Raw genomic sequence first — 16,185 nt, forward strand, 5'->3', positions numbered from 1 at the left:
TGCTCCACCCCCAAGGGTGTAAATTATCCCAGCTTTCACTCATGCCAACTAACCAGTAACGATTAGCAGTGCCATTCACATCCCCACAGACATTACCACAACCGGACTTGAGTCATCCAGCACCAAATGGCTTTGACTAGAACAACTTCAGCTCCTTGATGGAGACAAGACCAAGCTCCCCATATCAGACACAAATCTAGGGTTTTATTTTAAGCCACAGACTTTCTGAAATGTAAATATATCCTTGAGAGCCAAAAATCCACGCACAGAGGCCTGTGCTCTAGCAACAAATCTGATCTGAATTCCCAGTCGCCACAAAAAGCAAAATGCAAATCCAGACCCACAAGCTTGTGAGCAGAGAAGACTCATTACTAAGGGCTTATCTACACTTACAGCATTGCAGCTGCTTAGTGAAGATGCTACCTATGCAGCATACCAAGCGTAGGTACTCTACCTCCCCAAAGGGCATCAGCTATGTCATTGACATAAAACACTGTCTACACTTGGGGTTAGGGCCGTATAACTGTGTCGCTCAGGGGTGTTGAGTTCCAGACTCCTGAGTGCCACTTATACTGACATAATTTGCTAGTGCAGACCAAGTCTAGATCTTGACACTAGTTTGGATATTATTATGTAGTATCTGTATTCCAGAACCACTGAAAGGCTCCAGAACAGATCAGGACTCCACTCTGCTGGGTACTGTGCAAGCACACAGTAAGAGACAGTCCCTGCCCTGGAGAGCTTCCAGTCTAAATTCAGGCAAGATGCAACAAGCTGGTGTAAGAAACAAGCGGAAAGAGTGTGCACACGCATGCACATGCATGGCCCCCAACCCCACCCCACGATAAGAGAGCCAGGAACATGTGGCTGCATGGAATGGCTTTGTGCCGTTTACACAGCTGAAGCTTGCAAGATATTAACCAACAGGAGATATTAACAAGGTCAGAAATCCCTGCTGATAAGATCTAAACTGCCCTGACCCGTTTCCCCAGATTCAAACCGAAGCCCCAAACCTTTTCTGACATGCAAACTATCTAACTGTTTTGTTTTCACTCTCTCTTACTTCCTACTCACATCAGGCAGCTGTATAGGAAATGCTGAAATCCCAGGAGTGGCTCAGCCCAAATCAGGAAGTACTGGAGATCTTCCAAGAAAGCCTGTGGTTTCCAGGCCGAAGAGCTCTGTACACATCTGGTCATAAGCATCACATTTTTATCTCCACAGAACTTGAGCCCCACCCTTCCCTGCCCAGGCCCAGAAATAAAGTACACAGCTGGGACTAGAGGGAAAGCACACCTGAAGGGTGGTCACTGCACGCTTTATACAGTGGGACAGTCAGGAAGAAATCTACCTACAGTATGTTGAGTTGCCCAGTGCTGCCACATCCCCCAGACGCTTGGGACAGCAGCGTCTCTGGTTCTCCCAAACTCAGAGAGGGGCACACATGCAGTGATGTTAATTTCAGATATTTCTAAATCCCCAGATTGGTGACTGGGTGAGAGGTCCGAAGAAGCACTGCTCCCTCGTGGGATGCTCTATGCATCCGAAGAAGTGAGGTTTTTACTCACAAAAGCTTATGCCCAAATAAATCTGTTAGTCTTTAAGGTGCCACCAGACTCCTTGTTGTTTTTGTAGATACAGACTAACACGGCTACCCCCTGATACTTGCCCTCGTGGGATGATGCCCTTTCCGTCCCATGAAGCCAGTGCCTCTGACTTCAGCACATGGCATTGGGGTTTCAGCTCTCAGAGAAGATACTGCATGTGCTAAGGTGAGAGCTCTTAACAGTAACACATTACACTGATGCCCAGGGCGTGCCTAGTGCTAGCTCTAGTCCCTTCCTTCCTCTGCTCCACGGACACTGGGCAGATTTAGATCTCTAAATAAAGTGGCCCCTATTTTTGCCCAGCACACACACACCTGAGCCAAACCTCGCCCAGGTGGCACAGCATCATCACTTCTGCAGAAGTCCCTGAATATAGTCTAGTTACAAGGCTGGGCAGAGTATCTATCCAAATCCCCCGTTCTGTACACTAAAGCCATGCTAACATGGGAAGTGCTGGAAGCTCTGTTTTTCTGGAGCATTAGCGGTGTCAAGCAGAGCAAGATCTGGATGTCCAGGGCACTACAGTGACATTTCTGTTCCCAAGACAGAGCCAAACACACCTCCTATGGTAAGGATACCACCAATACTGCCCACTAATCAGCTCCAAACACCCACATGGACCCAGCCTGGTACCTCAACAAGATTCAAACATGGCTTGAAATGGCCATTTATGAAGGCTCTGAGGTACCGTATACTGCTTATGTCCCTTTTTATACAAAATATCACAGTGGCATCTCAGCCAAAGCGTCCAAGGAAGGTAATATACAACTTTGCAGCGTTGCCCACTCTTGAATTTTATCGTGAGTCACATGATAGCTCATGTTTTTCCTGAAAGCTCCGGAAGTCAAACAGTTACGTGAGAATCTCAGCTTTTATTTTAAAAAAAAAAAAAAGTGCAAGTTTCTAGCCCTCATGGTTGTTGTAGAAACACTTGAAAATATGATTCCTGCAGGCTAAAAAAAAAAAAAACAGACGGCAAATAAAGAGACCCAAGTTGTTGTTTTTTTTTTAAATAATGATTTTTAAGGTACACTTGATTTGGGTGGGCCCTTAGTCATGGTTTTTGAATATTTGGGTTGGCAATATTTGTGCAGTTAGTGAACTGCCTTAAGGCTTGGCTACCTGGGGACACTCAGGAAAGTTAAAATGAATTAACTAAAGCTGTGAAGTTAAAGCACATTAACTCCTGTGTGGATGTTCTCATTCAGAAGTGGCGTTAGTTCACTGCAGCATTAGCCAGAGGTTTAATTCACTTTAAAAATCACAGCTTATAGGTTCATAGGTTCTAAGGCCAGAAGGGCCCATTGTGATCTCCCGTCTCACCTCCTTGATAACACAGGCCATAGAACTTCCCCAGAATAATTCCTAGAGCAGATCTTTAACGTCTACTCTTGATTCCAAGATTAATCGGTCTTAACTTTCCTGAGTGTCCTGCATAGACAAGCCTTGGTGTTATCCACTCTCTAGAGCCAAGATATCCAGCAGGGTGATAGAGATGCACTGGGCTCACCTCGATACTCCTTAACCTGGACATCCCCTTAGATCTATGTCTAATGCAGCTTCCTGCCAGAACTACAAACACCACCCTCCTGTTAATGGCATAAGAGTCTTGTTTGAACCCCATGAGATGCAATCACACACACAATCCCCAGCACATATCTGACACCAAGATAGCAATGCAACCGTCTACCACAGAACCAGAGAGTGGACAGGACACTCACCGCATACTGTGTCTCTCAGAACAAGACCCCCAGACTTAAACTCACACTAGCACCATGCAGGGTGGGACTGGATGATTCGGCAGTATCCTACATCAGATACTGACCAACTTCACCTGAGGGAGACACGGGCTATGCCTGGTGTTAGGGCTCTGGAGGACATAAGCAGAGCTAACTAATCTCCACAAGGCCTGCGCCTTCATTTCCAGATGGGTTAAACATCCTGCTTGCCTTGGACTGGATTCCTCAAATTACACCCCAATGTTTTGCAGAAACGTGATGCCTGCGCCTCCCTCGACAGCCACCTGCGAAGGGACCTCCTGATGCCATGGCTTGGAGAACTCCTGCTCTGTGCAGGCAAAGCAGAAGATTCATCCTCCCTAGGGGAACCATCACTTGCCTACTGTCCATCTAAGGCACTGGGCTCTCGATGACACCAGCAGAACGGAGAGTCATGGCAGGGGACACACCCCAACCGGACAGACTGCTCTTGGGCAGCGAAACCTTGCCCCATGTCCACGCGCACCCAGCTGCTCCGTCTCTGAACAGGGGACCCAGGGAATCCCACCTCTCAGCTGCTTAAGACCTCCCTCTCAAGCGAGGGGGGGGAGAGGAGGAAATCCCTGCGGCTGGTTCATTAAGCCCATTGCATGTCGCAGGGCCTAGTCATGTGGGGAGAGGCAAAAATAGCTCCGTCTCCTTTCTCATTTCCCTTTTCTCTGCATCCCAAGCCAGGGCGCAGCCCGCCCCGCTCGGCTGGCGCAGCGAGCCCGGACCCGGGCTAGGGGCCCCCCGGGGCTCTCTGCCCCCGGCCCGAGGGGCAGCCGGGGGGGATCACTTACTCTGGCTGGCGGCGCCGCTCCCCGGGGCCAAGCTCACCCTCGCGTCTCCGCCTTTAATTCCATCTGGGGAGAAAACAGAATCCGACTCGTCAATGGTGTGGAGCCGCTGATGGAGCCCGGGCATGGAGCCTGCTGCCGGGGGTCAGCGGGGCAAGGCGGCCATCGCCCCAGCCCAGGCAGCGGGCGTCGCAGCCGGGCTCGCCCTGCAGGCAGCGGCTTCCTGCCGGCGGCTCCTTCAGCTGGAGGAGGGGCAGGGCGCGGGGGCTTCCCTCGGGGCCATGATCTCAGGAGCCGGCGAGCCGCCGAGCGCCGCCCATCCCCGTGCGCTCCGGCTGCAGCCCCGCTGCGCTGCGCTGCGCTCCGGGCTTTCCGCGGCCGGTGCACCTGCGGCGGCCTCCCCAGCCCGGGCCCGGCGCACGACCAGCTCGGGGAGGGGCTCGCCCCGAAACAGCCCGAGCGCAGCAGCCGGGCTCCGAGCGGGGCACGGGAAAAAAAAAAAAAAAAGTTGCATTGTTTGCGAAGGGCGCTCGCGATTGGCCGGGCCGCGGCCAATGGCAATCGAGCCAGGAAAGTTTGCCATTGCAGGCGAGCGAGCGAGCTCCAGCCGCAGAGCGAGCCCGGGCCGGGCCGCTGAGCTCGCGGCCGGGGCTCGGGAGGGCTCACTCCGCAGCAGCCCCCCTTGCAGGGGGCCGAACCGAGACGGCCCCCGCCCGCCTGGGAGGGCTGGGACACTCCGCATCCACGTTGCGCAAGGCAGGCGCGGCTCTGATGCAACATCCCCCCCAGGAGCTGCGGGGATAGGGTGACCAGATGTCCCGATTTTATAGGAACAGTCCCGATTTTGGGGCCTTTTTCTTATATAGGCTCCTATTACCCCCCCACTCCCTGTCCTGATTTTTCACATTTGCTGTCTGGTCACCCTACGCGGCTGCGAAGGGCACTCACCCAGCGGGGCCGCGGCACCTCCGGAATAATTCTCGTGCCCCGGCGAAAGGCACCAGAGACGAGCTCCGCCTCTGGCCCTCGTCCCGTGGCGGCCACCCTTCAGTGTCATGGAGGGGGTGCCAGTTTGATCCCTCCCAACAGGAGGATGGAGGTAGTGCTCTGCTCCTGGGTGCACCGCCTGTCCCACGGGACCAGTGGGACACTCAGAGGGGAACAGCAACCGCAGGTCAGGACCTAGCTCTGAGCAGACAGCTGTGCTTCCCAGGCCTGGCAAGTCTCAGGATAGCTGGTGTTTTCTGAAAGCCTCAGCTCTTGGAGTTAGGTGATTACCTGGCCTGTCCACCCTGCTGCTTGGTGTGTGTGTGTGTAAAGTAACTTTCTGTTGGTCATGACTGCACAGCGAAGCTTAAAAACACGAGCCCCTAAAGGTTCAACCTCTAGAAGGCAAATAAAATAACCCAACATGGTTTTTTTTTTTGGAGGCCCAACTCACAACTGTTCTTCTTTTCACAACTTTTGAGCTCTGGAGACTTGCAGGACTGAGCAACAGAGGGTCCTGTGGCACCTTTAAAACTAACAGAAGTATTGCAGCATAAGCTTGCGTGGGGGAATGCCCACTTCGTCAGACGCAAACTTATGCTCCCAATACTTCTGTTAGTCTTAAAGGTGCCACAGGACCCTCTGTTGCTTTTTACAGATTCAGACTAACGCGGCTACCGCTCTGATACTTGCTGTACTGAATCACTACAGCCAAAGAGCAAACGGGCAGATGAGTAACCTGTCTCCCAGACACTGCAGAAAATGAGCCACTCAGGCACTAGTTGCAGGAACTGGGGAAATCTGGGCAGAATTATTAGAAGGCACTTCTATGTGTTCCCAAAGTCACTCCTTCCCCATCAGTGAGAGGGTCCCCTGCGGTGTCTTCACTCAACTATTATTACTTACTGAGCACCAACTGATGGTCTAGAGCAACAGAAACCTAATGAGACAGGCTTGGTGCTGTAAAGAATATCTCAGACACAGCCATTACAACACATATACACACATACACACCATGCTCACGGAGGTGCATGAATTTTGCAGTGATCATGCTTAAAAGGCTTTGCAGGAGGGATCTGAAGGAGAGGGAGAAGCATGGACAAAGTGAGGGAGTATAAGAGCCAGCATGGAGATGAAAGAAGGGGAGGGAGACAAAGGGGCCACTCAAGGGGAAGTTTTGGAGAGCAGGTGTTTCAATGCAGGCAAGCAGAGATGGAGGTTTGGCCGAGGTAGGGTTGGCAGACTGAATCAAGGGATGGGCCAACCGCGCTGGAAAAAATAAGAAAAAATCCCAAGCATCACATCAAATGAACTCAAAATAATTTCTGGTGACAAATATTTCTGATATATTCCACAATCTTGCTACCTCTATGCACATCCTGGTTTCTTCCAGAAGTAAAAGCTGAAATAAACTATTTTAGGGTTTTTTCTAACACCTCTCACCATAATGTTGAACCAGCAGAAGGCCAAACATATTCTGAGGAGTCTGCCATGGGTCTCTGTCACTTCGAACAACCATGGCTGTTTCCTGTGCACTCTGCACTTTTACACTTGGGAACTCTGCTTGTCAGTAGCCTTAGGCTACATCTACACTACAGGGGGGAGTCGATTTAAGATACGCAAATTCAGCTACGTGAACAGCGTAGCTGAATTCGACATATCGCAGCCAACTTACCCCGCTGTGAGGACGGCGGCAAAATCTACCTCAGCAGCTTCCCGTCGACGGCGCTTACTCCCACCTCCCCTGGTGGAATAAGAGCGTCGATTCGGGGATCGATTGTCGCGTACCGACGGTCGATCCCCGGTCGATTTCTATCCGCCGATTCAGGCGGGTAGTGTAGACCCAGCCACAGTTTGTTCACAATCTGTAGCGAATGCACATACTGTTCTTTCCTGATGTTGTTTTCCTTAATCTAAAACAAGTCACGTGACTGAACGGACATTCGGCTCATTGTATGTGAAGAATCAGACACGTATTGAACTAAATCGCCACATGTTTGGAGGTTCCCCCATTGTCAGTTGTAATAATATATTTTAAACTCATTGTATTAATAAACATATGTGACCACTAAAGAGCTCTGACCGGTCATCGGAAATATGACTCCCCCCAATCAGGAATGTGACCTATGTCTTCATCATCTCAGGCTTCTTTCTTACACTTACCCAGAGGGGAGTTAAGAAAATCACCCACATGACACTTTTTGCACATAGCAATTCTTTCTTAGTGGAAATAATGAAACGGACGAGGTCTGGTGTTCTGTGCCATGTGTGACACTAGGTTCCTGGGACTCAGTCCACGTCTCAATGGAGCAGAGTTCACAGCACAAAAAACACCATTATGGTTGGCACTAATTGGCTCATATGTTGGTAGCCTGAATAGAGGGACCAAGCTCTGAAGGGGAGCATGAAGATAGGACCCCTCTCTCACCCACAGAGATGTCTCTCATAGTCAGGGCTGAGCCATATTGGCTGGGGGTATTGCATAGGGAAAGTTTCTGCTGCCATTGCCCATACTGTACTTGCTGCATGAATATATAGGACAGAAATGCCATGGGAGGGACGGAGCAGCAAACAACTTTAGAATCTATGAATGAGGCCCATGGTGAACAAAGTCAGAAGGAACCATTGTGATTATCTAATCTGATCTTGTGTATAGTATCGGCCATAGAACTTCCCCAAAATAATTCCTAGAGCAGATCTTTTTAAAAAATCCAATCTTGATTCTGTTCCTGCTCCCAGAGAAGTCAGTGGAGAATTTGCTATTGGTCTTCATGGGAGAAGGGCTGAGTCCTAAAACATTCACTAGCACAAGCAGTTGTCCATCCTGTTGATGTCTGACAAACTTCCAGCATGTGCATGGCTGCAGCATTCTTTTTGACCGGTACTGTGAACTTTTTAACCAGAGTGCACGTGTCCTTGCATGTATGAGGTTATTACAGCTTGTCATAGATCCCAGAGCCAAGGGGGTGAAGCAAATTTCAGGGTAAGGTTGGTTAGATGAAGGAACTTAAGAAAACGGCCTCTTGCAGCAATGCTTAGCAGCTTTTTACCTTCTTTCCCAACACTGCCTCCCTGCGCTGCCCTGCTCACAATAAAACAGCGCAATGATATGCTTTCTAGAGAGAGTTCAGCATGGGGACCTGAGTCACAGCCTGAGTTTAAAGACAAGAACTGTGAATTGCAGTTTTGCTGCTGGTGGCATTTCAGAGATGCTCATTGATTGCCCATTCCTCTATTCACCACAGTCCACCTGACAGCTCAAATGTCAGGAGCGATATGATACATAGAAAAAAGTCTGTCTGCTGAGACCTCATCCAAAGCCCTATGAAGTTGACGCGAGGACCAGTGGTTCATTTCCAGGCGCCTTTGTGCTCAGTGCCCTCAGTTAGCAGAGACACCTAGTCGTCAAGGCTCCATCTTCTCTGTTAAGGCCATTCACGCCAATTCTGCACCCCTGAACTCCCACTGACTTCAGCGGTGCAGGATTAGGCCCTTTGATGGGGTGAGAGACATACACACTGAAAGGATGACGTTGCCATTGGCAGATTGCTGCCATTTCCTGCATACAGCCCTGGGGACTCAGTTACCAGTGACACTTCCTTTCAAATGGTCACATCATTGGTATTTGATACCCCCTGCTTGGAAACCGAGGGACGCTACTGACTGAGACACAAAGCAGGATGGAGCCATACAATTAGCACAGCCAGCCTCCTCCATTACTATGTATATTAAGCTCCCAAGTGTATTACGTTTATAAATATAATAATGTTAATAAAGGATATTCACGGGATCACAGGCTGCCGTGAACATCTGTCTTTAAGGGTTCTGGGCAGGGTTACCACACCAGCTCTCTCAGAAAGGGGAAGGGAAGGAGGAGAGACAGTATGAAAGGTAGCAGCTACATAAAATAGTGACCTGGACCAGAGGAGGCCATTTGAATGCTGTTCTTTACCATATCTAATGATACCAGAGTAAAAGAAACACAATGGAATTAAAATCCAACAAAATTGGAGCAAACCGTTTTTTATACAAAATATAATTAACAAGTGGAACTCACACATGATATTATTGAGTCAAAATATCTTAGCATAAATGCATAAAAGGTTTAATATCAGAGGGGTAGCTGTGTTAGTCTGGATCTGTAAAAAGCAACAAAGAATCCTGTGGCACCTTATAGACTAACAGACGTATTGGAGCATAAGCTTTCGTGGGTGAATATCCACTTCATCAGATGTCTGTTAGCCTATAAGGTGCCACAGGACTCTGTCACTTTATAAAAGGTTTAGACACTTATAATACAAGAGTGTTAGTGTCTTCAAAGTTAAGGTTTGACCCAAGCTCTCATTTTAAGAGCCAGTATTTCAGAGTGCTCTAAAATCCACATGTCTATTCCATTTGTCTTGAAAACTCGCATGCCTTATTGGGGCTCGGTTTTGAGTTATTGGTGCCAAATTTGAGGTCATTTGGGTAAGGGGTTCCAGAGATACTCTGGAAAAAAGGACCTGTCACTCTATGCTCACAGTCTTTTAATGTATCAGAGGGGTAGCCGTGTTAGTCTGAATCCGTAAAAAGCAACAGAGGGTCCTGTGGCACCTTTGAGACTAACAGAAGTATTGGGAGCATAAGCTTTCGTGGGTAAGAACCTCACTTCTTCAGATGCAAGAGAAGAAATGAAGTTCTTACCCATCAAAGCTTATGCTCCCAGTACTTCTGTTAGTCTCAAAGGTGCCACAGGACCCGCTGTTGCTTTTTACAGTCTTTTAATGCTTTATTGCACACATCTTTAGCTGAAACCATGGCATTGACCTGCCCCACATTGTCCTTACCCGTCAGATTTGACCTCAGTGACCATCAGGCACCCAGTTCCAGATATGGGAAGCAACACTTAAAAAATGATTAGAGGGTCTGTCTCACTTCTCAGGGATGTGCACCAATAAAAGTTATTTGCACATGTGCCACAAGATTGGTGTGCCTGGGAGCAGTGCTGCGTGGTGACTACCTGAGGAGGAACTCAATTCATGTTGCAGCTGGGGACCAGGCAGTAATCTTTGAATCCAAGCAGGACCCGAAGACTGTGATTTCCACTGCTGCACAACGTGGATTTTCTGAGAATGTGTGGCATGCACATTATTGCTTCTGCCTGGCATCAGGGAAAGTTTGCCCAAAGTGCAGGCAAAGTGGAGACACACCAGAGCCAATGTTTGAAAGTGCTTTAAAAATCCACCTGCATAGGGAAATTGTCTTGAATAGTGACGTGTACCACCACAGGAGCTGGGGTATACTGTGGTGCAAACTTAGGGTCATTTAGTCAAGAGATTCATGAAATACAGCTCCCCCTCAAAAATTTGCTGCTTTTAAAATGGTCATAGATACATAGATTTATAGATTTCAAGGCCAGAAGGGACCACTGTGATTATCTATTATCCTACACTTCCAGCATAGCACAGGCCAGAGGACTTCCCTGAATTAAGTCCTGTTTGAACTAGAGCAGATCTTTTAGAAAAACATCCAAGCCTGATTTCAAATTTGCCAATGAAGGACAATGTACCATAACACCTTGGTAAATTGTTCCAATGGCTAATTACCCTCACAGTTAAAAACTTCTACCGTACCTTATTTCCAGTCTGAATTTGTTTAGCTTCAACTTCCAGCCTTTGGATTGTGTTATATCCTACTCTACTAGATTGAAGAGGGCATCATCAAATATTTGTTCCCCATGCAGAATCATAGAACCATAGGGTTAGACGGACCACAAGAGTAATCTAGTCTAACCCTTTGCCAAGATGCAGGATTTGTTGTGTCTAAACCAGGGGTGACAAACTATGGCCCGCGGGCTGGATCCGGCCCGCCAACCGTTTTAAGCCAGCCCTCAAGCTCCTGCTGGGGAGCGGGGTCTGGGGCTTGCCCCACTCCAGCCAGGGCACATTGTCGGAGGCCACTCCACGCGGCTTCCAGAAACCACGGCATGGTCCCCCTCCGGCTCCTAATGCGCTCCAATGGCCCTGTTCTAAGGGCCTCCTCTGGCGCTAGACCTCCCCCACTGTAACTCGAGACAGTGGTAGTTGAAGGCTGCTATCAAATCCCCCCTCATTCTTCTCTTCTGCAGACTAAACAATCCCAGTTCCCTCAGCCTCTCCTCATAAGTCAGGTGCCCCAGGCCCCTAATCATTTTTGTTGCCCTCCCCTGGACTCTCTCCAATTTGTCCACATCCCTTCTCTAGTGGGGGAGCCCAAAACTGGACGCAATACTCCAGATGTTGCCTCACCAGTGCCGAATAGCGGGGAATAATCACTTCCCTCGATCTGCTGGCAATGCTCCTACTAACGCAGCTCAATATGCCATTAGCCTTATTGGTAACAAGGGCACACTTGTTGACTCATATCCAGCTTCTCGTCCACTGTAATCCCCAGGTCCTTTTCTGCAGAACTGCCGCTTAGCCAGTCAGTCCCCAGCCTGTAGCAGTGGACAAAGCAGGCACTTTGAAATGGGATTCTTCCGTCCTAAGTGCAGGACTCTGCACTTGTCCTTGTTGAACCTCATCAGATTTCTTTTGGCCCAATCCTCCAATTTGTCTAGGTCACTCTGGACCCTATCCCTACCCGCCAGCATACCTACCTCTCCCCCCAGCTTAGTGTCATCCGCAAACTTGCTGATGTTGAACAAAACCGGCTCCAGGATCAACCCCTGGAGCACTCCGCTTGATACCGTCTGTTAACTAGACATGGAGCCATTCATCACTACCCCTTGAGCCCGACAATCTAGCCAACTTTCTGGCCACCTTATAGTACATTCATCCAATCCATACTTTTAACTTGCTAGCAAGAATACTGTGGGAGACCATATCAAAAGCTTTGCTAAAGTCAAGGTATATCACGTCCACCGCTTTCCCCATATCCACAGAGCCAGTTATCTTATCATAGAAGGCAATCAGGTTGGTCAGGCATGACTTGCCCTTGGTGAAGCCATGTTGACTGTTCCTGATCACCTTCCTCTCCTCCAAGTGCTTCAAAATGGATTCCTTGAGGACCTGCTCCATGATTTTTCTGGGGACTATATTTGCCTTTTTCCAATCATCCAGGACCTGCCCTGATGGCCACGAGTTTTCAAAGATAATGGCCAATGGCTCTGCAATCACATCAGTCAACTCCCTCAGCACCTTGTGCATATCCAGCTTTTTTAAATAGCCCTTATCCTGTTCTTTCTCTACAGAGGGCTGGTCACCTCCTCCCCATACTGTGCTGCCCAGTGCAGCAGTCCGGGAGCTGACCTTGTCTGTGAAGACAGAGGCAAAAAAAGAATTGAGTACTTCAGTTTATCCCACATCATCTCTCACTAGGTTGCCTCCCCCATTCAGTAAGGGTCTCCCACTTTTCCTGACCTCCTTCTTGTTGCTAACATACCTGTAGAAACCCTTCTTGTTACCTTTCACATGCCTTGCTAGCTGCAACTCCAATTGTGCTTTGGCCTTCCTGATTACACCCCGGCATGCTTGAGCAATATTTTTATACTCCTCCCTAGTCATCTGTCCAAGCTTCCACTTCTTGTAAGCTTCCTTTTTGTGTTTAAGCTCATCAAAGATTTCTCTGTTAAGCCAAGCTGGTCGCCTGGCATATTTGCTATTCTTTCTGCACATCAGGATGTATAGCATTGTGCTGGCCACACAACACAGCACCGAAAATGGCAAATGTCATTAGGGATAGGTTAGGTTTTGGTTGGCTCCGGGACCTATGGCCAGCTCTGGGGGGCAGAGTTAATGTTAAATGGGAGCTATATTAACTCTTTATTTGCTGATTTGCAGAGGTTTAAGTTTAGCCTCCTGATTCCAGAAGAGCACAAGGCTGCACAAGACAACCTTAGCTCTGTGTTAATGAAGATTTTGGCTGTGAATATGAATACAAATAGCACTGGCAGGATGGATTTCAAGGACTCTCATGTAGCATTGCCAACGGTTCCTTATTACAAGGGACATCCCCTTATTATTTCATCTCTGTACAAAAAGATAAGGAGTTGCCGAGGGTTGCAAAAAGCAGCAAGAAACACCCCTGGTGAATGTAGGTGAATCCTACTGTGACGGGGCGGAGCGGCCCCACACTGGTACCGCAGGGGTTAACCCTTCCTTCCTAGCAGAGGAAGCCACGCCCCGGAAGCTCTGCTGGGCATGCTCCAACTGGAGAACAGGTATAAAAGCCTGCGGAGCTGCTCAGTCTGGGCTAACCTCTGGAGGGGAAGGAGGCACGCTGCCAGCTCCCAAGGAGGGACAACCTTCCACTCCAAGATCCGGAGGCCAGCCAAGCCAGGATGCACCCTGATGCCCAGACTGAGTATGTCACAGTAGGGGAACAGACTGTAGGACTTCCCCTGAAGCGGAGAACCTGGCATTTATGGTAGGAAGTGACCCAGGGGAACTTTAGAGGCAAATGGTGTTAGAGCCACACAGACACTTGGTGTGTTGCAGGTGGATCTCCGCTGAGCAGGTGGCAAGGGGAACTTGCCATTACCAGGGCCCTGGGGTGGCCCAGACATTTGGGCTGAATTACCTGGACTCTAGCCGCTAGGTGCACTACCCTGACCAAGGGGTGATTGTGTGGAAGGAGGCCATTAGGCTGCAACCAGCCACCCACAGAGAGATGGGCGTGTGAACTTGAGAGTGGCAAGGTTCTGACACCCCATCCCACCCCTGCCACAAAGGGGCGGGGTGGTGCCAGGCCTGCCACACCTACCTACATTATTAATTATTATTAATAATGATAATATTGGAAGGAGTGGTGGAGTGGGGTTCTAAGAAAACAGTCCCTTATTTCTGAAATATAATGTTGGCAACCCTATGCTCATGCTTCAAGGAATAATCTGATCGCCAACTAGAGTAAGGACATGGGATGATATTACTTAGGGTTTGGCTACCCTTGAAACACTATAGTGGCACAACTGCAGTGTAGACTCTACCTATGCCAACAAGAGGGGTTCTCCTGTTGACACAGGTAATCCACCTCCCTAAGGGTACGTCTATACTTACTTACTGGTCCGGATGTAAGTGATCGATCTTCTGGGATCGATTTATCGTGTCTTGTCTAGACACGATAAATCGATCCCGGAAGTGCTTGCCGTCGACGCCGGTACTCCAGCTCAGTGAGAGGAGTACGCGGCATCGACGTGGGAGCCTGCCTGCCGCGTCTGGACCCGCGGTAAGTTTGGACTAAGGTACTTCGAATTCAGCTACGTTATTAACGTAGCTGAATTTGCGTACCTTAGTCCAAAGTGGGGGGTTAGTGTGGACCAGGCCTAAGAGGCAGTAGCTAGGTCAACAGAAGAATTCTTGGGTTGATCTAGCACTGTCTACACTGGGGCTTAGGTTGGTAGAACTAGATCTCTCGGGGACCAAGAAGAACAAGGGGAAGCGAAGAAATGACAGCAACAAAAAGGCCTAAAATGCCTCTTGGGAGCTGAGTTGGCTGAAGGTTCATGATTCAAGATGCCACAGACAGAAGGTCTTACAGAAGTAGCTGTCAAATACCAGCATTATGGCCTTGCATCAGCGCTGACAACCTGGAGGGTTCAAGCATCATGAATCAGCCCGACAAAGATCATGAGATTGTCTGAAAAATCAGGAGATTTCCACAAGCACTAATAAATCTAGCTGGTTTTTGGTGCCTCCTGTTTGTTATTAACACTTGGGGGAAGCTGCCACCGGGGGGCTGGAACAATTTTTATAGGGGGGGTGCTGAACCAAACTGTAAATCCTGTATATAATGGAAACCACTTCAAGCCAGGGGGTGCAACAGCACCCCCAGAGACCCTAGTTCCAGCACCTATGGCCGCCACTCCCAATTTATTTGTGATCACATCCGGTTTCTTCAGAACCCACACAGAAATGCAGGTCTCCCCATGGGTCGTCTCCTAATCCCTGATAGAGGAATTGCCATTTTATCCCTCCCCATCCTCATTTCAAACACTCTTCTGTCTCCCTGAAGCCACTCCCCTCAGCCTCCTGCCCTTGTTCCAGCCTATCTTGTCTATCTCACAGACTCATAGACTTCAAGGTCAGAAGGGACCATTATGATCATCTAGTCTGACCCCCCGCATGATGCAGGCCACAAAAGCTGACCCAACCCCTTTCCCTTGACTCTGCTGTTGAAGTCCCCAAATTCTGTGATTTAAAGACTTCAAGTTGCAGAGAATCCTCCAGCTAGCGACCCCCGCCCCATGCTGCGGAGGAAGGCGAAAAACCTTCAGGGCCTCTGCCAACCTACCCTGGAGGAAAATTCCTTCCCGACCCCAAATATGGCGATCAGTAGAACCCCGAGCATGTAGGCAAGATTCTCCAGCCAGACCCTCATTGGCCATTGATGCTATTTACCAGCGATTGCACGCTGTTGATTTGACTAAAATCACGTTATCCCATTAAACCATTCCCTCCATAAACTTATCTAGCTTAATCTTAAAGCCCGACAGGTCCTTCACCCCCACTGTTTCCCTCGGAAGGCTGTTCCAATATTTCACCCCTCTGATGGTTAGAAACCTTCGTCTAATTTCAAGCCTAAACTTCCCCATGGCCAGTTTATATCCATTCGTTCTCATGTCCACATTAGTACTGAGCTGGAATAATTCCTCTCCCTCCCTGGTATTTATCCCTCTGATATATTTAAAGAGAGCAATCATATCCCCCCTCAGCCTTCTTTTGGTTAGGCTAAACAAACCGAGCTCCTCGAGTCTCCTTTCATACGACAGGTTTTCTATTCCTCTGATCATCCTAGTGGCCCTTCTCTGCACCCGTTCCAGTTTGAGTTCATCCTTTTTAAACATGGGAGACCAGAACTGCACACAGTACTCCAAATGTGGTCTCACCAGTGCCTTGTATAACGGAAGCAGCACCTCCTTATCCCTACTAGATATACCTCGCCTAATGCATCCCAAGACCGCATTGGCTTTTTTCACTGCTACATCACATTGCCAACTCATAGTCATCCTGCGATCTACCAGGACTTCGAGGTCTTTCTCCTCCTCCGTTACTTCCAACCGATGTGTCCCCAGCTTGT

At 49.0% G+C, this 16,185-nt stretch overlaps 1 protein-coding gene across 4 annotated transcripts in view; it reads right to left on the reverse strand.

Annotated features, from left to right (window-relative positions):
• HDAC7 (histone deacetylase 7) overlaps nucleotides 1-16,185 on the reverse strand; it is a 203,504-nt gene that overhangs the window by 128,234 nt on the left and 59,085 nt on the right. The window contains exon 2 of one of the 4 annotated variants that reach the window (XM_034792075.1): nucleotides 4,168-4,230. The exons of 1 other annotated variant lie outside the window; for it this stretch is intronic. In XM_034792075.1, the coding sequence (XP_034647966.1) occupies nucleotides 4,168-4,230 (63 nt within the window). Of the gene's footprint in view, nucleotides 1-4,167; nucleotides 4,620-16,185 lie in introns of those variants that run through there. 2 more of the 4 variants (XM_034792073.1, XM_034792072.1) reach the window with 2 other exon arrangements.

Source organism: Trachemys scripta, chromosome 16 (assembly GCF_013100865.1).
Source record: "Trachemys scripta elegans isolate TJP31775 chromosome 16, CAS_Tse_1.0, whole genome shotgun sequence".
In the NCBI taxonomy this organism is placed as follows: Eukaryota; Metazoa; Chordata; order Testudines; family Emydidae; genus Trachemys; species Trachemys scripta.